Source organism: Pristiophorus japonicus, chromosome 4 (genome assembly GCF_044704955.1).
Source record: "Pristiophorus japonicus isolate sPriJap1 chromosome 4, sPriJap1.hap1, whole genome shotgun sequence".
Classification (NCBI taxonomy): Eukaryota; Metazoa; Chordata; class Chondrichthyes; family Pristiophoridae; genus Pristiophorus; species Pristiophorus japonicus.
Window position 1 is genome coordinate 219,809,648 of NC_091980.1, and position 24,786 is coordinate 219,834,433.

Consider the following 24,786-nt stretch of genomic DNA (forward strand, 5'->3'; position numbering starts at 1 on the left):
CAAACTAATGATCGAATGTATGTAGGTTTCTCTGGTTCAGCACACCTGAGCAAATAGTTTTTTTTTTAAATGAAAGGCAGTTTTATCTTTTTGTATAGTTTTAAGATGACTGATTGGATACACTTAAATTAAAACAATTGTAGCCATTCTTGTGAAAAACTTTGAGAATCAAATAGTCCAGGGACTTTTACTGTACAGGGTTGTACTTAGTGAGTACACTTAAAGCCTTCATCAATTCCTTGGTCTCCGCAACTAATTACTGACTTTAAATTAACCTATAAGAATTCTCAGCCAGCATACAGACAATTCCAAAACTTGTCATTTATTTGAAACAAAGTTATGTCACAATTAGTTTTTAATATTTAATTAATTTACCTTGTAGATTTAAATATGCTACTGCAAGATAGTTTAATATTCTCAAAGAAATGTAAGACTTTAAGTTTGTCAGCAAAATAGGTCTACATTTTTAAAAATAAAGATGCTAACATAATATGCAAGGTTGAAAATGAAGGAATTCTTATTCCAGACTCCAATTAAATCAATCATTATCTGCGAGGTCACTCTGTTCAAAATACCTGTAAAAGAAAAACAATTTATAAAAAAAAGATAATATTTACAAACTACTTCCTACTAAGACAGTAAACTCTCTCCCCTTACTTTTGGCCCAATTTTCTGCCCTTTGTAAAAACGGTGTACCTTCATAAGGTGCGCCGACTTTCTGGAATAAAAAGGGTGCTGAAAACTTATCTTGTGATTCTGCGAGCTCCTCAGGACGTCTTTGTGCTCAGCGTGGCACAGCACAAGGGGTTGAGGGCGGAGCCAGGACCTCTGCACATGCACGCTAGAGTGTGTATGCAGTCGCTCCTCGCTCCCGAGGCTGCGTGGGAGGGGCCTGAAGCACGCCGGCCCTATCCCTGGCTGAATGGGCTCACCGGGCGAAGATCGGGACTCAGGCCTCCCTCCTGTCCAGCACCCCTCCCCCCACGTTGTCGGTGGGGCCCACGCGCCCGAAGACCTCCGCAGTGGCCTGGCTTCCACGTCGGGGGGGGGGGGGTATCCCAGCCCGCTGTTGGAGGGCTCCCGCAGTAGGTGATTAGAAACTTAATTTTTTTATTTTATTTTAATTTGTTTTATTTATTGATGATGGTTCTTTATTTGTAAAATTGAAGTGTTTAATGTTTGTAAACGCACTCTCTCTGCCTGATAAGCATAGGCAAGGTTTTTGAGCGTACAAAAATCTACACTTACTCCATTCTAAGTTAGTTTGGAGTAAGTTTTTGCTGTCTAAACTTGCAAAACAGGTGTAAGTGGCTGGACACTCCCTCTTTTGGAAAAAAAGGTTCTAAAATGAAACTATTTTAACTCCCGCAAACTAAATGCCGAGAATTGCATTTTCTAAGATGCTCCATTCTAAAATAGTTGCTCCAAAAAAAGAGCAACTCAGGCCGAAACTTCAGCCCAATATATCACAAGTTAGTTACAAATGAGGATGGCCATTTGTTCCATCTAAATTCATCCAGAAAGATCCAAAATTAATTTTTAACTCCTGCTGCATTGTACTGGAGACCTTTTCAGTTTGAAAAAGAATCTGACTAGCTATGCTGCTCCTGTTTCAGAAGCCTTCCTGCATATGTCTGGGTATTATATCTGTCATTGTTCACAAGCACAAACAGACACACACGATCCATGTAGAGGATCAAAATGTCACATGCTATTTTGTTTCCAGACAATCCAAGAAATAAACTGTTTTACTAACTTAACCACTAAATGTTCTCATTAATGGTAGGATGGTAATGCTATCAGACCAATATTTTGGATTTTATCAGCTATATCAAAATTCAAATTAGACAGGAATCATCATTTATACCTAGATTATGTTCTTGATAAATTTAAACTAATCCACTGGAGAGTCAGAGGTCTTTGATCAGTGTTCTCTTCAAATTGTCCAGTTTAGCATAAACCACAGTTTACCTTTTATAATCTGAAACAAATCGATCAGGGTATAGCAACAGATAAATATCCAAAAAGCGACTATTAATGGCTCAGTGGGTTTCATTCATCTGACCTTATGAATTGTCAAATTTCCTCATGTGCTTTCCCCTGAATAATTGTGTGGTACATAGTTCAGACAGCTCGAGGTGGGATGCTGCCTATGGAAACAGATTAAGCTGCTGATGGTCCAGCAAGTTTAGCCATAACAGCAGGCTGGTTACATGAAAAACAGCAGTTGCAGTAAGGTAGCAGAGTATTTCTCTGCTTTGAGTTACATTATTAAACAAATTATATTGGCTGTTCTACTGCCAACCTTTATATTAACACCGAGGTATACAAGCACTGAACTTATATTGTTGCCCTACACTTTCTAAATACTGGAGGTTGAAAGAGGAGAGGAAAGGAAAAGTTTTGTTTAAAGGTCCCTGAACAGCATCTATCATTACCCAGCCAAATGTCCTAATCCCTAGCTTCTTCCAGTGCCCAAGAGATTGCTCTAATGCAAGGTAAAGTAGTTTTCAGTGTCTTATTTGTATGATTAACTACATATGTACCTTATTTTTAGCCCTAAAAACATGCATAATATAAAATACAAATACTGACATCAGGGAACATTACAAATGGTCACTAGTCCACCTTTATATGGATAGGAAATACCCCTCAACTAAGGTAAGAAACTCCAACTTGAAAGACTCATAAGCATGCAGATATGAGGTCTGAAGAAAGTTGTCAAATACCTGGCAACTAAACAAATGAGTAAATTCAATGCTGACAATTCTGCATCTTCTGGATTTTCCTACAAGAAAAAGAGATAGTGAAAATCATGATACCTTTGGCAGATATTTGGGAGTGGGCGAGTGGACTTCATTTGATGAGACAGGACAAACAGATATTTACAATATACAAAATTAAATGTTTGAGATCAGGTCATTTGTTCTTTCCTTAAAAATAACTGCAAGAAATAACACTGAGCAGGAATATGTTAACTAAAGCAGCAAATCGGGTACACTTGAATACTGTCACAGCTAGAACATAACTAGGAGCAGGAGTAGGCCATTTGACCCCTCGAGCCTGCTCCGCCATTTAATAAGATCATGGCCTCAGCTCCACTCCCTGCCTGCAATGACCCAGCCTCCACAGCTCTCTCGGGCAGAAAATTCCACAGATTTACAACCTCCAAGAAAAAAATTCCTCCTCTTCTCAGATTTAAATTGGCGGCCCCTTATTCTGAGACTATGTCCCCTAGTTTTAGTTTCCCCTATGAGTGGAAATATTCTCTCTGCATGCACCTTGTTGAGCCCCCTCATTATCTTATGTTTCGATAAGATCACCTCTCGTTCGTCTGAACTCCAATGAGTATAGGACCAACCTACTCAACTATCTTCATAAGTCAACCCCCTCATCTCTGGAATCAACCTAGTGAACTTTCTCTTAACAGCCTCCAATGCAAGTATAGCCTTCCTTAAATATGGAGAGCAAAACTGTATGCATTACTCTAGGTGTGGCCTCATAAATACGTTGTACAATTGTAGCGGGACTTCTCTGCTTTTATACTCTATCCCCCTTGCAATAAAGGCCAACATTCAATTTGTTTTCCTGATTACTTGCTGTACCTGCATACTAACTTTGTGTTTCAGGCACAAAGACCCCCAGGTCCCTCTGGACTGCAGCACTTTGCAATTTTTCTCCATTTAAATTATATAATTTGCTATTCTATTATTTCTGCTAAAGTGGATTACCTCACATTATACTCCATCTGCCAAATTTTTGCCCACTCACTTAGCTTGTCTATATCCCTTTGCAGATTTTTTGTGTCCTCCTCACAACTTGCTTTCCCACTCAGCTTTGTATCATCAGCAAACTTGGCTACATTACACTCGGTCCCTTCATCCAAGTCATTAATATAGATTGTAAATAGTTGAGGCCCCAGCACCGATCCCTGCATTACCCCACGAGTTACTGATTGCCAACCAGAAAATGATCCATTTGTACCGACACTCTGTTCTCTGGTAGTTAGCCAATCCTCTATCCTTACTAATATTACCTCCAACCCCGTGAACTTTTATCTTGTGCAGTAACTTTTTATGTGGCACCTTATCGAATGCCTTCTGGAAATCCAAATACACATCCACTGGTTCCCCCTTATCCACCCTGCTCGTTACATCCTTAAAGAACTCCAGCAAATTTGTCAAACATGATTTCCCTTGATTTGAATTATGCTTTTCCAAATGTCCTGCTACTGCTTCCTTAATAATGGACTCCAGCATTTTCCCAACGACCGATGTTAGGATATCTGGTCTATAGGTTCTTGCTTTCTGGCTGCATCCTTTTTAAAATAGGGGCGTTACATTTACGGTTTTCCAATCCGCTGGGACCTCGAGTCCAGGGAATTTTAGTAGATTACAACCAATGAATCCACTATCTCTGCAGCCACTTCTTTTAAGACCCTAGGATGCAAGCCATCAGGTCTAGGGGACTTGTCTGCCTTTAGTCTCATTATTTTACCGCGTACTACTACTTTAGTGTTCGTGATTGTATTAAGTTCACCTCCTTATAGTCCCTTGATTATCCACTATTGGGACGTTTTTTAATGTCTTCCACTGTGAAGACCGATACAAAATATTTGTTCAAAGTCTCTGCCATTTTCCTGTTTCCCATTATTAATTCCCCCGTCTCAACCTCTAAGGGACCAACATTTACTTTCACTACTCGCCTCCTTTTTTTTTAATACCTGTAGAAGTTTTTACTGTATTTATATTTCTTGCTTGTTTACTCTCAATCTACTATTTTTTTTAGTTGTCCTTTGCTAGTTTCTAAAAATTTCCCAATCCTCTGGCATACCACTAATCTTCACAACATTGTATGTCTTTGTTTTCAATTTGATACCATCCTTAACTTCCTTAGTTAGCTACAGATGGCTCATCCTCCTTAAGAGTCTTTCTTTCCCACTGGAATATATCTTTGCTGAGAGTTATGAAATATCTCCTTAAATGTGTGCCACTGCTTTTCTACCATCTTACCCTTTAATCTATTTTCACAGTCCACTTTAGCCAACTCAGTCTTCATAACTTTGTAATTGCCTTTATTAAGTTCAGGACACTAGTTTGAGACCCAAATTTCTCACCCTCAAACTGAATTTGAAATTCTATGATCACTCGTCCCAAGGATCCTTTACTGTGAGATCATTAATTAATCCTATCTCATTACACATTACCAGATCTAAAATAGCCTGCTCCCCGATTGGTTCCACAACATATTGTTCTAAAAAAACCATCCTGAATACACTATGAACTTATCCTCAAGGCTACCTTTGCCAATTTGATTTGTCCAATCTATATGAAGATTTAAATCGCCCATGATTATTGCCGTACCTTTCTTACAAGCCTTAATTATTTCTTGATTGATACTCTATCCTACAGTGTTGTTACTGTTAAGGGGCCTAGAGACTACTCCCACCCGTGACTTCTTTCCCTTATTTCTTATCTCCATCCAAACTATGCTACATCTTGATCTTCTGAGCCAATATAATTTCTTACTACTGCACTGATCCCATCCTTTATCAACTGAGCTACCCCACCTCCTTTTCCTTTCTGCTTTTCCTTCAGAAATGTCAAATATCCCTGAATATTCTGTTCCCAGCCTTGGTCACCTTGCAACCACGTCTCTAATGGCTATCAGATCATACCCATTTATTTCTATTTGTGCTGTCAACTCATCTATCTTGTTACGAATGCTGCGTGCATTCAGATAAAGAACTTTTACATAACATAAGAAATAGGAGCAGAAGTAGGCCATACCGCCCCTCGAGCCTGCTCCGCCATTTAATGCGATTATGGCTGATCCGATCATGGACTCAGGGCCACTTCCTTGCCCGCTCCCCATAACCCCTTATCATTTAAGAAACTGTCTATTTCTATCTTAAATTTATTCAAAGTCCCAGCTTCCACAGCTCTCTGAGGCAGCGAATTCCAGACTCACAACCCTCAGAAGAAATTTCTCCTCATCTCAGTTTTAAATGGGCGGCCTCTTATTCTAAGATTATGCCCGCTAGTTCTTGTCTCCCCTATCAGTGGAAACATCCTCTCTGCATCCACCTTGTCAAGCCCCCTCATAATCTTATACATTTCAATAAGATCACCTCTCATTCTTCTGAATTCCAATGAGTAGAGGCCCAACCTCCTCAACCCTCTCATCTCCAGAATCAACCTAGTGAACCCTTCTCTGAACTGCCTCCAAAGCAAGTATATCCTTTCGTAAATATGGAAACCAAAGCTGCACGCAGCATTCCAGGTGTGGCCTTACCAATAACCCTGTATAACGTTAGCAAGACCTCCCTGCTATTATACTCCATCCCCTTTTCAATAAAGGCCAAGATTCCTTTGGCCTTCCTGATCACTTGCTGTACCCACATACTAACCTTTTGTGTTTCATGCACAAGTACCTGCTGTACTGCAGCACTTTGCAATCTTTCTCCATTTAAATAATAACTTGCTCTTTGATTTTTTTTCTGCCAAAGTGCATGACCTCACACTTTCCAACATTATACTCCACCTGCCAAATTTTAGCCCACTCACTTAGCCTGTCTATATCCTTTTGCAGATTTTTTTGTGTCCTCATACATTGCTTTTCCTCCCATCTTTGTATCGTCAGCAAACTTAGCTATGTTACACTCAGTCCCTTCTTCCAAGTCGTTATAAATTTTAAATAGTTGGGGTCCCAGCACTGATCCCTGCGGCGCTCCACTGGTTACTGATTGCCAACTCGAGAATGAACCATTTATCCCGACTGTGTTTTCTGTTAGTTAGCCAATCCTCTATCCATGCTAATATATTACCCCCAACCCCGTGAACTTTTATCTTGTGTAGTGACCGTTTATGTGGCACCTTGTCAAATGCCTTCTGTAAGTCCAAATACACCACATCCACTGGTTCCCCTTTATCCACCCTGTTCGTTACATCCTCAAAGAATTCCAACAAATTTGTCAAACATGACCTCCCCTTCATAAATCCATGCTGACTCTGCCTGACCGAATTTTGCTTTTCCCAATGTCCTGCGACTGCTTCTTTAATAATGGACTCCCAACATTTTTCTAACCACAGAGGTTAGGCTAATTGGTCGATAGTTTCCTGCTTTTTGTCTGCCTCCTTTTTTAAATAGAGGCGTTACATTTGCAGTTTTCCAATGTGCTGGGATCTCCCCAGAATCCAGGGAATTTTGGTAAATTACAACCAATGCATCCAATATCCCTGCTGCTACTTCTCTTAAGACCCTAGGAAGCAAGCCATCAGGTCCAGGGGATTTATCTTCCTTTAGTCCAATTATCTTACTGAGTACCACCTCCTTAGTAATTCTGATTGTGTTAAGTTCCTCCCCCCTCCCGATAGCCCCTTGACTATCCACTGTTGGAATATTGTTAGTGTCCTCTACCATAAAGACTGATACAAAATATTTCTTCAGAGTTTCTGCCATCTCCATGTTCCGCAATACTAATTCCCCATTTAATTGTCTTTTTACCATTTTTACCTACTCTGACTCTGCTTTCTGGTACATTCTTATATTTATACGCTCTGCCCCTTCCTGTCACACTCTGATTATCATGGGAAAATGGTGCCTGTCTATTTACAATACACAAAGTTGACAAACCAGTTTACCATCTCCGTACACCAACACTGGTGACTATGCAGATTCTAGAGGTTGATCAACATTCCTTGTTTTCAATACATTAACACAACATTCTTTATTCAATTGAATTATTGTATCCTTTTCAGAACCACCCCCTGGTTTTTCTCAAAGCAATAGGTAGGCAAGGGTGTTCAGGGTTATGGAACCAAGGTGGGTAGGTAGAGTTAAGATACGGATCAGCAATGATCTAATTAAATGGCAGAACAGGCTCGAGGGGTTGAATGGCCTCCTCCTGTTCCTACGTTATGATCTGCTTGCTGATGGCACTTCATGCATTGTCATACTACCAAGTGGTGGCAACATAATTCTCCCCATTTAATTTGAGTAAACAACAAACATGAAATTAGTTACTTTTCAATTGTTTTTAAATCCACTAATGTGTTCATCAATTGTCCCCCCAGAGTACCTGCTCTACTTTCAAGAAACAAACAAATATTATTACATCAGCCTTTTTAAAAAAAAAAAATTGTTCCTGGGATGTGGGCATCGCTGGCAAGGTGGTGGCTGTTTAATTATTTAAAGTAGGTAATGAAAAGAATCTTATGAGGGATGAACAAAGTAGTGGAATTCTGAATTCTCTGAATGATTCAGCTGGTTAAGGCAGCAGGAGCTGATCCACACAGACCAGGAAAGCCCCAGGTTCAATCCCTCATCTGCAGCCTGTCATGTGATCTCATTCAGGATGGCAGTAAGGGAACTATAAATGGGTCTCAGTATCCATGGTTAGTAGCAGAAAAGAATCCAAGAATTTATTTTTAATAGTTCTTGGGATGTGGATGTAGCTGGCAAAGCCAGCATTTATTGCCAATCCCTAATTGCCCTTGAGAAGGAGTTGGTGAGCCGCCTTCTTGAATTGTTGGCGGTATGGTGAAGGTACTCCCACAATGTTAGGGAGGGAGTTCCAGGATTTTGACCTAGCGATGAAGGAACAGCGATATATTTTTAAGTCAGGATGGTGTGTGACTTGGAGGGGAACTTGGAGGTGGTGGTGTTCCAATGTGCCCGCTACCCTTGTCCTAATAGATGGTCGAGGTTGCGGGTTTGGGAAGGATCACACTTCTGATCGTCTGTTGGAAGTACGATGGTGGACACTGGGTGAGGACAGGCTCAGCTGTAATGCCACAGCAGTTAGATAAACTACCGATGCACACTATCTGGGCTCACACATGAAGAAGAGTCACTTGGGAGGGTGACTATGGAAACCAAACTGCAGCAAGGAATCAACAACTTCAGGGAAAGCAAGAAAACTGGAAAAAAGGGCCAGTGATCTTTGGATAAAAAATTTCATAAGTTCTGATTTCCTATTGATCATTATTGATTGTAAGAACCTCTGAAATTGACACATTCTAGTTCTTTTACTGTTTGCTGAATCTGTTCTATCAATCTCATCATCTGCACCGCCACTAGATGGCACTCTATGCTCCAACAAGTTTCATCTCCTGATCACAATGTGTAGTCTTTTTCTGATCTCTATTGCATCACACAGCACAGTGACATGGTGCACTGAAGCTTCCATCTACTGTGCCCTGGAATAAAAGAATGCAAGCTCATATCTGCAGTAATACACTCAGTAATTAACTGCAGCAAATGCACTTTTGGCCTTGCAAGAGGGGGAAATAATATTTACTTGTGCACAATAGGATACTACCTCACTTGACTACATTAAATCTATTCATTTCAGCAATATGAAATGGAGTCAGGAGGATGAAGTTCCATGATCGAACGAAGCCATGTATAATTTCATGCATTTTATTATATTGTCTAAAAAACATAGATACTTACTAGCTTAGCACGAACTTCAGAACATCTTCTAGCTAGCTGTCGAATAAGAGAATGAGCCTCAGGGAGTAGTGGCTTTTCTATACAGGCTAACAATGCATATAACCATCTACCCTAGGAAAAATTGAAAAAAAGCACTGAATCTTTGCAACAACCTATATACACTTTTATAGTGCTCAAGTGCAGTGCATTATCAAATATATGAAATAAAACATTGGAATGTATCACTAGAACTATGAAGTACAAGTCTGTAGAGGTCATGCTGAGGCTTCACAATGGACAGTCAGACTACCCTTAGACTGTGTACAATTTTGGCTTTAAAAGGGACATAGATGCATTGGAATTGGTTCAGAGAAGAGCAATAAGCACAAACGGGAATGGACTATTGAGAAAGAATAAAGGATATGAAGCTCTAGAATCGATCGAGGAGGCAGTGATGGAGGGATGCAATCATGCTCTTCACAATCTATATTAATGATCTACACAATGGACAGTACCCCAACACCAGAGATTTTTGCTGGTGTTAGGACCTTACATGAGAAAAAAAAACTACAATCTGATCTAGATGCAAGAATGGGTGCAAGATTTGGATATTCTGATTTTATATTTTCTTGCTTTCTCCCCAAACTAATCCAATTTTTCTGCTTTCTCCCCATACCCATCTATATTAATTTTCTTTAACTAATTATCAAATTCCTCTTTGATTGCTGAAATCAATTTAGTTCCAATTCCTCTTTGATTGCTATAATCAATTTAGCACCAACCACCACTTGTGGCAAAGCATACTACATTCCAGTAACTGCAAGAAAAAGTTTCTTCTAATCTACATTTTTACGTATCGAATTCTTAACTTGAGGTCATGGCCACCTGCCCTCAATTTATCAACCATAAAATAACCTGGTCTATTCCTTTTATCACCTCTATCAAAATCAATCTTAGTTGCTCGTTGCTGTATATCTTCCTTGTAACTCATGACACTCATCCTTGTTATTATCTGGTAAATCCAGAATATTTGTTCAAGGTAAAGTAGGTCAGAGCACACATTTAAATTAATGCAAAGTAAATAAAATGAGAAAAAATGTCTTTTCACAAATGATAAATGTTTGGAATAATTACCAGGTAAGCCAGTTGAGTCAAAGACATTAGGGAAGTTAAAATGCAGCTGGATACAAAGCTGGTTATATTGTAGTACTAGAGGGATGGCTGTGGATGTATCAAAAGGCCTTTTCACATTAAAAACATTTTTTTCAAATGTTGAGTAAGTTATAATAAAAATGAATTAAGTTTTTCAGTACCATTAGGCACATCTATGTTAACAGAAACCCTGGCAGCCGGTTGCCTTTGCAGATGCTGCATGGCATAGGTAGGTCAAGCAGTGGAGGATGGAAAAAAATGTTCAGCGCTGAAGTAAATTATACACATGCATGATTTATGCTCATTTACAGCTTTACCACAACAAGCAGTATATCAAATAAGACATATCCAATCCGTAAAAAAAACTACGCCTACGAGAGGCAAGAAATCACTTACTAATTCGGGATACAATTTTTTATCTCCAAACCAATTAATTAGAAACTCCAATACGTTAAATACTGTAGGCTGGAAGAAAAAAAAACAAATTATTAATAATATAAGAATAAGGAGTAGGCCATACGGCCCCTTAAGCCTGCTCAGTCATTCAATATCATGGCTGAACGTTTATATCAACACCACTTTCCTGCCCAATCCCCATATCTCTTGATATCAAAAAATCTTATCGGTCTCAGTCTTCAATATACTCATTGACTGAACATCCACAGCCATCTGGGGCAGTGAATTCCAAAGATTCACAATCCTCAGAGTGAAGAAATGTTTCCTTATCTTGGTCCTAAATGGCCGTCCACTTATCCTGAAACTATGACCTCTAGTTCTAGACTTCCCAGCCAGGTGAAACTGCCTCTCAGCATCTACCCTGTCAAGCCCTCTCAGAATCTTGTATGTTTCAATTACATCACCTCATTTTTCTAAACTCCAGAGAATATAGGCCCATTCTGTGCCCAATCTCTCCTCATAGGACAGTCCTCTCATCCAGGAATGAATTTATTGAACCTTCGTTGTACCCCCTCTAAGGCAAGTATACCCTTCGTTGGGTAGGAGACCAAACCTGCACACAGTGCTCCAGGTGTCATCGCGCCAAAGCCCTGTACAATTGTAGAAAGACTTCCTTACACTTATACTCCTTGCAATAAAGGCTAGCATACCATTTGCTTTCCTAATTGCTTGCTGTACCTGCATGTTAACTGTCTGTGATTCATGTACAAGGACACCCAAATCCCTCTACACACCAACATTTACTCATCTCAGTTTAAAAAATATTCTGCTTTTCTATTCTTGTGGATAGATGTGGATAAGTGGATAATCTCTATCTCCGCCACCCCCCCCACCAGTGTTCTCTATCTATGCTACCCACTTCCCCGCAATCTCAATCCCTCCCGCCCCCCCATCAACCTCTTTCCCCACCCCCCACCCACCCCCAAACTCTATCACGTAGAGTTGGTTATCCTGAACACAGCAGGCCCGGCACTGCATGGTTTATACTATAACACTCCTATGTTTATCAAACGATGTAATGCACCATATATTGTTTTGGTAATGTGCAGTTGTGTCCCTTTTAAGCCAGAAAGGCTCGGGTCATATTACAGTTTAATTGTTGTTTGACAGATTGAAATGTGCTGTCAGTTTCAGGTTGTAGCTCAGAAGCATTCTGCATTTTAAAATTGTTTTGCACCCATAATACAACAACTTGTATTTATAACACACCTTTAACATAGCTTCACAGGAGCGTTTTAAGACAAAACAAATAAATTTGACACCGAACCACATAAGAAGAACTTAAGGCAGATGACCAAAAGCTTGGTCAAAGAGGTAGGAGTGTCTTAAAGGAGGAAAGAGGTAAAGAGGCAGAGAGGTTTAGGGAGGGAGATCCAGAGCTTGGGGCCTAGGCAGCTGAAGGCATGGCCACCAATGGGTGAGCAAGTTATAAGCAGGATGTTCAAGGGGGCAGAATTTGAGCAGCGCAAACATCTCGGGGGGAGGGGGGGGGGGCGGGGGTGTTGTGAGGCTGAAGGAGATTGCAGAAAGAGAGGGCCAAGAGGGATTTGTAAACAAGAGTGAGAATTTTGAAATCGAGGCATTGCCTAACCAAGCGCCAATGTAGGTCAGCGAGCACAGGGGTGATGGGTGAGTGGGACCTGGTGCGAGTTAGGACACGGGCTGCCGAGTTTTGGATGACCTCAAATTTACGTAGGGTAGAATGTGGGAGGCCAGCCAGGAGTGCGTTGGAGTAGTCAAGTGCAGAGGTAAACAAAGGCATGGATGAGGGTTTCAGCAGCAGAAGAGCTGAGGCAGGGGCGGAAACGGGCAATGTTACGGAGGTGGAAATAGGCGATTTTCGTTATGCCGTGGATATGTGGCTGGAAGCTCATTTCAGGGTCAAATATGCAACCTAAAGTGGAACATCTGTTGTACAACCCATGTACGCATTGATGCACCTTTTTAAACATGTTAATAGTGGATTTACTATGGTATTGCTCACACGATGTACTGTTTTACACCACGTAAAGGAGAATGCATTATTCTGCTGAGCTAGAACAGTGCTCCTTCATGGCCACAGGATCTAATTATTTTCAGTGAGCATACGTTCAACGGTCTGGTTTGGAAATTGAGAGATTAGAATGTGCTTGCAGCTCAGAAAGATCTAACATTTTAAGATTGTTTGATCTTGAGGCTGTAGGTTAGAACTCATGGTGTCTTCGTGCCTAAAGTTTTTACATAATAAATCAGCATTTGTTTGCAGCTAAAAAGCAAAGAATAAATAAAATGTGCACATACTTGACTCATTCTGCTGACAATACTCAACAAGGGAGGAAATCCCACCTGGAAAACAGACCAACCACCTACAGTAACTAAAACACATCACATTCATTTGACTTTGGTCGAATTCTTAAAAGAAAATCAAAAATCTGATTAATACTTATGGAGAATTCCAAAAGTATTAATGTATGCAAAGCAAAAAGCACAGAGATCCAAACAGTCAGTTTACATCCCCACAATGCATGTTTCTTATATCCTCGTAAGAATTTTACAGATCCCCAGATAGCTTCCTGAAAGAGATGAACTGAAGAGGATGCACAGGGAAATATGGAAAAAGGGAGTAGTGAAACTGTGTTTTGGACATTTTTCTCTACTGTATGTACTCAAAGTTACAATTTACTTTCCATGTTTTACAAACTTCTGCTAAAAGTGTAAGCTATTTTGCAGCTTCAACTGCTGCCTTTTACTATGGCATGCACAGTTTTGTGTTATTTCCATGACAATCACATTATCAGGGCACCTTTTGGTATTCATGCTTAGCATCGGTCATAACATACTCTGAATCTGCATGCATCTACACTTGTACTGATGAATAAGTACTGAGACTTGTGATTGCCAAATCTGGACGAAGGTCGTTTCACAACAGTCTTGCTACTACATTGGCAGGATATGCTCGCCATGCAACACATATGAAGAGCATCCAAGTGTCACTCTTCTACTTTTGGTATGCACCCTTATCTTGCAGCCATAAAACAAATACATCAGCAGCTGGCACTAGTAATTTGTATTTGCTGAAAAGCTCAAGTGTTACTGTTGCCAGATGTTCATTAATTCACCAAAAGCTTCAGCAGCATGCCTTCCAATAGTCCAGTCTGTTTTTGTTATCCCGACACCCGTGTGTCCCCAATTGGACTAGTTAATTATTATTTCATACTCAATACCACTGGCTATTATGGCAACATACAGTAGTGGTAAGACTTGAAATTATTTAGCACCTGATCACATCTCTCAAAGCCCTTCACATTAAATGAATGTTTTGTAAGGGTAATGACTGTTATGTAAGATTTTGTTTTGTCAGTCTTGGTCAATACTTTATCCCCAATGACAGAATACATGCAAATCTGCATAGAAATGTATTCCTATGCTTGACAAGTAGTGCAACATCAGTGTCGGGATTACTAACAGGAAATAGGATGCTGGTTCAATTACCTCTCTCTATCAAAGAGGTATTTTACCAAGGCATCTTCAGTCAGTACAACAGCTTCCAATGAGGGTGGATGATAATTTGGCCCAATCTATCAACTAGCTTGGTGATGATTAAATATTTGAACAGTCACCAAGTCAGGTTAAGATAGTAACTATCTGCACTACTGCCTTGAATTCTATTATTAAAATGGACAAACTTTGTAATTTACTTGTTCACAAGAACATGAGAAACAATGTCCAGCAGATTTTACTACAATATTGACAGATCTCTACTGTTCTGGTTAATATACCTTCATGTGAAACATAGCACAAGCTTGAAATAGGAGTCTTGGACTTTGTTGCCCCCCTCCCCTCCCTGCAAAGTTTTAGGTGTGGCCACACATTTATGTCTGTCACTCTGGATAAAGGATGATGATACTGGATCCTAATGAAATTGAAAGCAGTGCAAAAAGATTGCCAGGCCTCAACATTTTCATCAATTGCATGTATACAAGAAACCTCATTTATTTAATATAACACAAGCAAGAGTTTGCTTGACATCAATCACCACTGCATGTAGGTAGTTGACTTCGGAATTATAAAACTTTTGTTTGTGCTACCTAGAAGTATATAATGAAAAAAATTACCTGCACATAGTCAATGCCTGGGTTGTCAGTCTCATTCGTGATTGGTGACACAGATGAATCCAAGTACAATTTTTCTCCAAGACAGAATTTTTTCCATCCTTCTTCATCCTCAGATGTTGGCTGTGAAGTGAAAATGAATTTCATCTATCATCTTGAAGGAATCTCTAACACTTTACATAAAAGGTACAAAATCTTAAAACATCACATTGAGCATGCCAAACATACGAGGCCATTCATCCGTCACTAGATGGCAGCAAGATATCGTTGAATAACGTTTTTCTTAGTAACCAATAGATGCTATTTGCATTGTGTTAACTTTAACTAACCAGTATTTATATAGTAACCACTGATGAACATATCACTAAGTGGAACTTCAAGATTATACTGTATGAAGAAGGTCTGCACCCACTTATTGATTACTGTAACAGAGTGAGTGGGGGACGATATGTGAGCCATAGGCTTTTGAGAGTTCAATATCCACGATAACGGTACCACTTTAAGTTATATAAAATGTGTCAGAATGACCAAGGTAAGGTGCTACAGCTTAAAAAAAATAATTGACCTTAATTGCCTTTAATCAGTAACGATTCCTAGCCTGAAAGGATAAAAGGCAGGGAAATAGTTCAGTTGTGGAGAGGAAGGAACTGAGAATGGGAAGGTGTAGGCTGGAAAGTAATCTCCATTACCATCTTTGTTGATCGCTGCACAAAGATACAACTGCCATGGATGAATAAACCTCACTTGTTTTAAACTCTAGTCTGCGTGTGCTTCAGCTGGTCACAATACATTAAATATTTCAAGCACACTGTGAAATTAACACAAATATCCCCACCTCCTCTGCATTTCTGCCCTGTCTTCCTGAAGATGTTGACTCCTCGCTAAAGTAAAGCTGCATGGGTGCTAGTCACCCTCCAGTACTTCATCCCAAATGGTTATTCTTCACATGCATGCCTAGACGAAGAGTGTACGGAGGCTATCACAGACGAATCCAATACTGCCCTCAACTGATGCTCTCTCACTTTTTTAAAAAGTGGATTATTTTAAATTGCAACATCAGCATATTTTTCCTGCATTTATATCATCCAATCTGACGAGATGACCATGAACATTGTCAATGCTACTCTTTAGCTCACCCACCAATAGAAAGTGTGTTTGAACAGTGCAAACCACATACCAGCAATACATTACTGTCCAAAGGCTGTGACTTCCAATGATCTCTGTGTTTGTCTATACTCTGGAGGAGAAAAAAGGAACAAAATGTTACCAATAGCCTAAAATACAAGCATCATTGTATTGGGTGAAATCAAAAATAATAAAGCAAAACCTGCTAGAAGACCAGCATATGTTTCTATAGAGAAAGCAGGAAAGAGGTACTGAGGGAATGATCAGCCATGATCTTATTGAATGGTGGTGCAGGCTCGAAGTGCCGAATGGCTTACTCCTGCACCTATTTTCTATGTTTCTATATTGTAATAAAATTATATTTTCAGGTCAGCATTTAGCTAGAGTTGAGGTTTGGGGCTATAATTCCACATTCTCAGCTCATCCTGCAGATTACTGTAGTACGTACTCCACAAATTAGCATAGAAACATCCCAATGGCTACAACCATCCCAAAGTGCACAATTTTCATTTCTGAATTACAAATTCAAATACCCAAATCAAATACTATTTTTGTGAGCCTTCTTGGCTAAAATATTAAATCCATTGAAACTGCAAATTACACTCAGTTGGGCCATACTTTATAATTCAAACTTTAAATAGAATGCCATAGGATTACAGTATCAGTCATCTTAGTATTAGAATATATTAGACGTCATGGCAACACACCATATTCAAAACAAAATGCCTCATTAAGATTAGGAATATCGTAGATACAATATTGTCTGCTAGCTGGAAAATGAATGTTGCTTTCTCCGTAATGTAATTCTGAATGCATGTTCACCACTGATTTCCTGAATATCTAGTACAAACAAATATTTTTACAAATTAAATATGTTACCTGTCGAAGGATTGAAAAATTAGCTACTTGCTGCTGCTGCCATCGGAGACTGGGAGAAAATCCTACAGGGGCAGGTTGACATCCTGACAGCTACAATACATAAATTGAATTATGATAAATATGCAGAATGTGCAGCAATGAGTTTGAAAAAAGTTGTACTTTAACTCTTAATGAATGCAGCTACATTTCTACAGCAACAAAAAAATAGGGATGGGGTGGGAAGACTCATTTCTCTTTTCTACATATGAAAAGATAACTATTAGTTATGTTTCTTTAAAAAAAAATGTACTGCCACTATTTCCTGTTGATGTTTAATTAAAAAATTACAGAAAAAGACAACAAGAGCGAAGTTGCGCTACTGATTTATAATCAGACAATGCAAAAAATTACCTAGACTTCTGAACAGTGCATTTTGAGCAACAGCTTAGTTTTTCAAATTGCAATTCTTTCAACGGTTAACTTTTTAATTTTTGGGATGGAGTAAGAGGGTATAGAAAAATGTTATGGCAATTTTGATACAATATTACATCTTTTTGGATAAAGTAACTGTGACTAATCACACAAAATAAACAGATACAATTATAATGTGACACTGCACCCTCTAAACTTTGCAAAACCAATTCGAGACAAAACATACATTTTATTTACCGCAATCCCAGAAGGCCATGTGCAAATTGCAAAATAAATTCCCTTTAGATTTTAAATATGAACAATGCTCAGTTTATTTTCAAAATGTACACGAAGTGGGCAAAAATCTTAAGATCATGGCCTGTAATCTGCGGTGATGTGATGGAGATCGCCGCTGACGTTGAAGAAAGCTGCTCACAGAGATCCCGCGATTTCTGTGGCAAAAACTTTAGGTTTCTCGACGAGTACTTGATTGTAGCCTGTCGCCAGGGGATTCCTATGATGATGTTGCAGTGAAATCATCAAGCTGTCTAACCAGCCAATCACATTGAAGATTCTCACAGACAGCAAACCAGGAAATGAAAAGCACTGATTATCTGCACTTTTGAAAAATGTTAGAGCAAAATAAAAATTGGGATATACACATGGAGTTAGGTAGAAGCTGAAATATAATGAACTTAAAAAAAATTTATTTTTAATTTTTTTAAAAAATCTAGTAGTTTTTAATCATAACGTTAGATTTTAAATACGAAATTCCACAAATATAAACATTTGTTTTTCAGGGCCATAACGTTTGTTTACCAGTCAATACACTGTTAAAACCCCAGTTACACCTATTCCAACAAGGCTTAACATTTAATGGGATGTTTAACAGCGATATTAGTGCAGAAAAGCTCAAGTTTTGTTGGTTCCACTAATTGCCGGCTATTGGGGGGGGGCGGGGCATCCACATTGCAGCCTGTGATGGAGCATCATCATCATCATAGGCAGTCCCTCGGAATCGAGGAAGACTTGCATGAGTTCTTAGGTGGCTGTACAGTTCAATACGAGAGCCACAGTCTCTGTCACAGGTGGGACAGTCGTCGAGAGAAGGGGTGGGTGGGACTGGTTTGCCGCACGCTCTTTCCGCTGCCTGCGCTTGATGACGAGACTCGAGGTGCTCAGCGCCCTCCCGGATGCACTTCCTCCACTTAGGGCAGTCTTTGGCCAGGGACTCCCAAATATCAGTGGGCATATTGCACTTTATCAGGGAGGGAGGCTTTGAGAATGTCCTTGTAAAGTTTCTGCTGCCCTCCTTTGGCTCTGTGAAGGAGTTCTGAGTAGAGCGCTTGCTTTGGGAGTCTCGTGTCTGGCATGCGAACTATGTAGCCTGCCCAGCGGAGCTGATCCAAGTGTGGTCAGTGCTTCAATGCTGGGGATGTTGGCCTGGACGAGGACGCTAACGTTGGTGCGTCTGTCCTCCCAGGGGATTTGTAGGATCTTGCGGAGACATCGTTGTATCGGAGCAGTGACTGACTGACCGCACTTCAGAATTTCTGCGTTTAGATGCCCAAGTGCTAAATCCTGAAGTTAGTCAGGTTCAGAGGGGTAATGACAGCGAATGCTGACAGTTCTCCATCATTACCCACTGCATGACACTGTAAGGATACAAAGCTCTACGAAGTTAAAGAAAATATCACACTCAGATAAACATCAACATTTTTTGTTGAAGTTCTCATTAAAACAAACATGCATTTTATCTAGCAATTTACCATCTCCTTAGTCATGCTCTAAAGCACTTTTCAAATAATAGATTACTTTTGAAGTGCAACCACCATCATTAAGCAGGGAGTTTGCACATGGAAGGTCTAATAATCAGCAAATAAACAAATAACCAGTTAATTTATTTTGATGGGGTTGATCGAGAAGAATGTTGGCCAAGACACTGAAGAAACTCCCTGCTCTTTTTTGAATAGTGCCATTTGAGCAGGCCTTGGCCTAACATCTCATCCAAAAGATAGCACTTCCAACACAGATGTACATGCTCAAGACTACACAGGAGCGTGTTTTAAAAATAAAATTTCTAGACCAAATTAAATTAATTTTGTCTTGTTTCCTTTTTAAAATAGGAGCCCAATGCAAAGATGTGCCATTTTTCATTGTCAAGTTTTATCTTCCCATTAGTTTCACCGGTATAGGCTGATAATACAGAACTAAAAGTAGACAACAAACAATTAAAAAAAAGGTCCTTAAAAAGCAATGCCCTACAATTTTCAAGCAATATCCAGTGGTCATACTTACTGAAATATTCACTGTCTGATTCCTTTTCAACTTTCTTGGGTCAATTTTTGCTACCACTACTTCAGGACATCTTGATGCTTCAATTCTAAGTGCAAAAATTGAGATAAAACTTCCAAATTACAACCTGTAGCCATAAACTGCAAATAAAGAACATAAAGCAAAACCACACCGTTAAATTTTCCTTATTTAGCATTATTCATTTCTATGTTACTGTTGAATGTCCATTATCTACATTCCAATTGCCCACCAACATTTTCATAGGATTAAACTTTATGAGAAATTGAAGCACAATGTTTATTTTGCTATTTGTATTGAACGCATCTTCATTCCTGCACCTTGATTATTGCTATACCATTCATGCAAGGCCATATATTGGGTTCTGGCGATTTCTATAATCCATCTTTGGGGCTGGAAAACCAGGAATTCCCCACCACTATGTTGGATAATCAAGATTCTACTGCGTTCCCAATTTTGATAGGATTGGTCAAGATGCATTACACTGCGTGTTACTTAGGTTTACAAATTCATGCCAAAATTAAAAATGCTTAAGGCCTGTTAAGAGTTGAAAAATATCAGTTCTATTTAAAACAGGTCAGGCCAGAGTGACTTCTTTTGAGGACACTTTAAGCTTCTAACCTCCTTCCCCTCCGATCTTCATAGTCATGTATCATCTACAACAAAGAAAAGTGACCGCTTCCCAGGCCACATTAGGTTGATGAATGGTACAAGGCAAGAGCAGATGGAAAGCAGATATAAATTTACACTTTAAGAACATAAGAATTAGGAACAGGAGTAGGCCATCTAGCTCCTCGAGCCTGCTCCGCCATTCAACAAGATCATGGCTGATCTGGCCATGGACTCAGCTCCATTTACCCGCCCGCTCCCCATAACCACAGCAGTTACAGCTCAGGTACACCTGCAAGTAATGCAAAACAACCTTTTCTGGCCTTATATTTTGCCTTAAGTTATATCAAATTCAATCAATTTTTCTACGTTTACTTACTGGACTCTTTTTAAATATTCTTGGGGTGTTCTGGGTGGTACACTTGGGTCAAAGTCTTCAATGGTATCCCAGTCGTCCACAGGTAATTGCCTGGGCATCAGATCTTCATCGAAATTCATTTTTGTTGCACCTATTTTCACACTATCAAAAAAAGAACATTAAACTTCAGGATTGCATCCAATTCATCAAACAGTCATAAAATTAAACAAAAAATTAATGCTCTGTGAAAAACATTAAGCGTGGGACCAGAAATTTAGCACTAGTGCCTGCACTGAGGAACTTCAGAAGAGGCAGACCATGAAACATCATTAGTGCTCAGATATATTAATATAATTTATTTTTTGATCATGGTGCATTTTTGAATCAGTTGTCATTTGAAAAAAGTGCCAATTCAAAAATGTATATTATGCAACATATAGTCAAAGTGGTTATGATATTTAATGAATCAGGCACTTTCTATTCTGCAGTACTAAACGTTTTGCATGTGACTGGATGAGTATCCATTAAAAGTATGGTGCTTGTTGAACAAGTGATTTGCAACCAAACTCTACAAAAGATGCCAGTACTATTTCACACAAGCCAGAGGAGGAAATAGATCTGAAATAGCTGGTTAAAATATGTTCTCAGTTTTAAAAACTTGTTTTCTGTGAAATTCTCAAAGCTTTGTTTGTGTCAATGATTTGTAGGGACAACGGAGATCATTACTACAAACATAAATGAGTGCCTGGGATTTCAAACTGGCTTGAAACACCAATTTGAAAAGCAGCTCTGAAACATTTTTGATGATAAACTGAGATCTCATTTACTTGGTCTCAATGATGGAGGTGAATGTAAAAGATCCCATGCCACTATCCTTAGCTTGTCTATTCACCTACCTTTCCAACATTTATCTGCTGTGGACTGGGAAGAGGCAAAAGCAGGGTGGGGCAGAAAGAAAAATTATAAGTGTGTCTGCTGTTACTGCTCTCATTCCCCCAGGCGAAGAGGAGTGAAAGGAGGGCTGGGAGGTGTGAGTTGGACTGAGTTAAATAAATAAGTATACCACTCCAAATTGTTTCACTGGTCAATCATCTAATTGCTTTTAGTGGATTCTTGCGGTGTACAACATGGCTGCTGCATTATTCTACACAAGTCACAGTAGTAGAAAAGTTATTTGTGAAGTGCATCAAAACATTTCAGAGATGTGGTAAGTTACCACGAAAATGCAAATACAAAATACTGCAGATGCTGGAAATCTGACAAAAACAAAAAATGCATCTGTGAAGACAGAAACCCCCCTAGAGTTAATGTTTCAGGTCAACGACCTTACCTTTGCCATGTACTATCATACCTTTTGTCACTTAAATCAATCCTGCCCTCCACCTCATCACAGACCTTCACTTTTGTTCTTTCCTCCCCTTCCCCTTTCTCTGCCCCTGCACTTGTTTAAAATCTGTAACTTTTTCCAATTCTGGCGAAAGTTTATCGACCTGAAACACTAACTATTTCTCTCCACACATATGCTGCTTGACCTGCTGAATATTTTCTGCATTTTCAAGTTTTATGCAAATGCAAATCTTTTTTTCCTCTTTCGGTGATGGACGCTGGACATTATTAAGACTGAAACGAAAACTAAAAAGTTAAATATAAACCTATCAATGGGAAAACAAATTACACAGTAATAGAGCCTGTTTCCATTAAAGAACACGGATCATCATGTGAAAAATACCTTTAATAAGGGTCGGGGGGGTGGGGTATTATTTGAACTATTTAGAGGTTCTGTAACTGAGGTGGGATGTTTGCTAGTTGGTTGGTAACAGAAATTTGGAAGAAATAAGAATGCTAGTCATCTTCTGTAGATTTTCCTCAAATACAACAATCTGAGAACACGGAGCACATTTGATGTTGCTCCTCCTGGTTGTGCCGGCGGATTTCAGTTGGACTCCCCATCAGTGAGTGAAGTACTTGGTCAGGACAGGACACAGAAAACCAACGGGCTTCACAATAATATCACAGCTTCCGCTGATACTCAACCCACATTTTAATGTAACCTGGTCTCGGAAATGAAGCGAAGAGCAGGCCAGTGCCCGCCCGCACACGAGCCGCAGGTCCTCACTGAGGCCGAGAGCGCGGGCACCGGGGAAGCAGCAATTCCGGGCACAGGATCACCACATGGCCTCCCCCAGCCGACCGGCGCTTTAACGGTTCCCCAATGGTCGGCAGGCGCTGTGATCGGTCTGACCGCTTCCGCAGAATATCGCGATGTCAAACTACCTCGCAGCTCCGATTTTTTTGTTCCGATAAGCTTTGATGTAGGATTTAACTACAAGGCCCAGGAGGCATTGCGCGGAGAGAGCGCATGCGCAGCACGGATTTGACTACAAGGCCCAGGAGGCATTGCGCGGAGCGGAGACGGTGGGTTGGCTGCACAGAGTGACATCTGTATCCCCCAACCAGCGTGAAGCTGATTGGAAAATACCCACTTTAAACTCTTTTGAGTTAACCTGCAGAAACATAAAACATTAAAACCATGCCACCCGACCTGGGTGACACAGCAGACATTTTCAAGGCCCCTTTTTTTTTGGTTTTTGGTTTTTTTTTGGGGCGCTAAAATCAAATTTTTCCAGTGCCCCCTATAAAAGGGAAGGGGGACACTAAAATACCCACTTTAATCAATCTTGAAGACAACACAGCTGTAAATGACTAGCATGGATTTTACGCACGTAATTTGTATTATGTAATTTGTATTATCGGACTGGAGCAAGGTACACTTTGTGGGCCGCCCCGACCTGTGTGAGAGCACCACCGCAGGTCAGGACTATAAATAGAGCTGGAGCACAGGGCCTGGAACATTGTGGCGGAGTTGTGGCGAATGAGGGTACGGGGCCCAGAAGAGCCCAGGGCCCAGGGGCAGCATGGACCTGCCCACACTGCAATATGTGTGTGCATTAAGTCTGTGCAGCAGAGCAGAGTTGTCCTGGTTCAACCTTTGCCACTGGATAAAGGCCTAGCTCTGTCGAGCCCATGTGGTGGCTGATGTGCATAAGGGATGGTTTTTTAGACCAATATGTCGAGGAACCAACTAGGGGGGAGGCCATCTTAGACTGGGTGTTGTGTAATGAGAGAGGATTAATTAGCAATCTCATTGTGCGAGGCCCCTTGAGGAAGAGTGACCATAATATGGTGGAATTCTGCATTAGGATGGAGAATGAAACAGTAAATTCAGAGACCATGGTCCAGAACTTAAAGAAGGGTAACTTTGAAGGTATGAGGCGTGAATTGGCTAGGATAGATTGGCGAATGATACTTAGGGGGTTGACTGTGGATGGGCAATGGCAGACATTTAGAGACCGCATGGATGAATTACAACAATTGTACATTCCTGTCTGGCGTAAAAATAAAAAAGGGAAGGTGGCTCAACCGTGGCTATCTAGGGAAATCAGGGATAGTATTAAAGCCAAGGAAGTGGCATACAAATTGGCCAGAAATAGCAGCGAACCTGGGGACTGGGAGAAATTTAGAACTCAGCAGAGGAGGACAAAGGGTTTGATTAGGGCAGGGAAAATGGAGTACGAGAAGAAGCTTGCAGGGAACATTAAGGTGGATTGCAAAAGTTTCTATAGGTATGTAAAGAGAAAAAGGTTAGTAAAGACAAACGTAGGTCCCCTGCAGTCAGGATCAGGGGAAGTCATAACGGGGAACAAAGAAATGGCAGACCAATTGAACAAGTACTTTGGTTCGGTATTCACTAAGGAGGATACAAACAACCTTCCGGATATAAAAGGGGTCAGAGGGTCTAGTAAGGAGGGGGAACTGAGCGAAATCTTTATTAGTCGGGAAATTGTGTTGGGGAAATTGATGGGATTGAAGGCCGATAAATCCCCAGGGCCTGATGGACTGCATCCCAGAGTACTTAAGGAGGTGGCCTTGGAAATAGCGGATGCATTGACAGTCATTTTCCAACATTCCATTGACTCT

General features: G+C 40.1%; 1 protein-coding gene across 2 annotated transcripts; it reads right to left on the reverse strand.

The window, feature by feature from the left end:
- Nucleotides 1-148: 148 nt before the first annotated feature.
- On the reverse strand, nucleotides 149-23,146 carry gemin2 (gem (nuclear organelle) associated protein 2). 2 transcript variants are annotated; one of them, XM_070877458.1, is made up of 11 exons: nucleotides 22,847-23,146; nucleotides 20,830-20,970; nucleotides 19,827-19,911; nucleotides 17,139-17,228; nucleotides 16,312-16,371; nucleotides 15,138-15,257; nucleotides 13,324-13,368; nucleotides 10,984-11,052; nucleotides 9,457-9,567; nucleotides 2,730-2,788; nucleotides 149-575 (listed from the first exon to the last, which is right to left on the reverse strand). In XM_070877458.1, exons 2-11 carry the CDS (start codon nucleotides 20,946-20,948, stop codon nucleotides 539-541), a joined length of 795 nt encoding a protein of 264 aa, XP_070733559.1. In that variant the 5' UTR covers nucleotides 20,949-20,970; nucleotides 22,847-23,146; the 3' UTR covers nucleotides 149-538. The 2 variants fall into 2 exon arrangements, with proteins under 2 accessions (XP_070733559.1, XP_070733560.1); XM_070877459.1 differs by having other exon boundaries at nucleotides 23,083-23,144.
- Nucleotides 23,147-24,786: the final 1,640 nt, after the last annotated feature.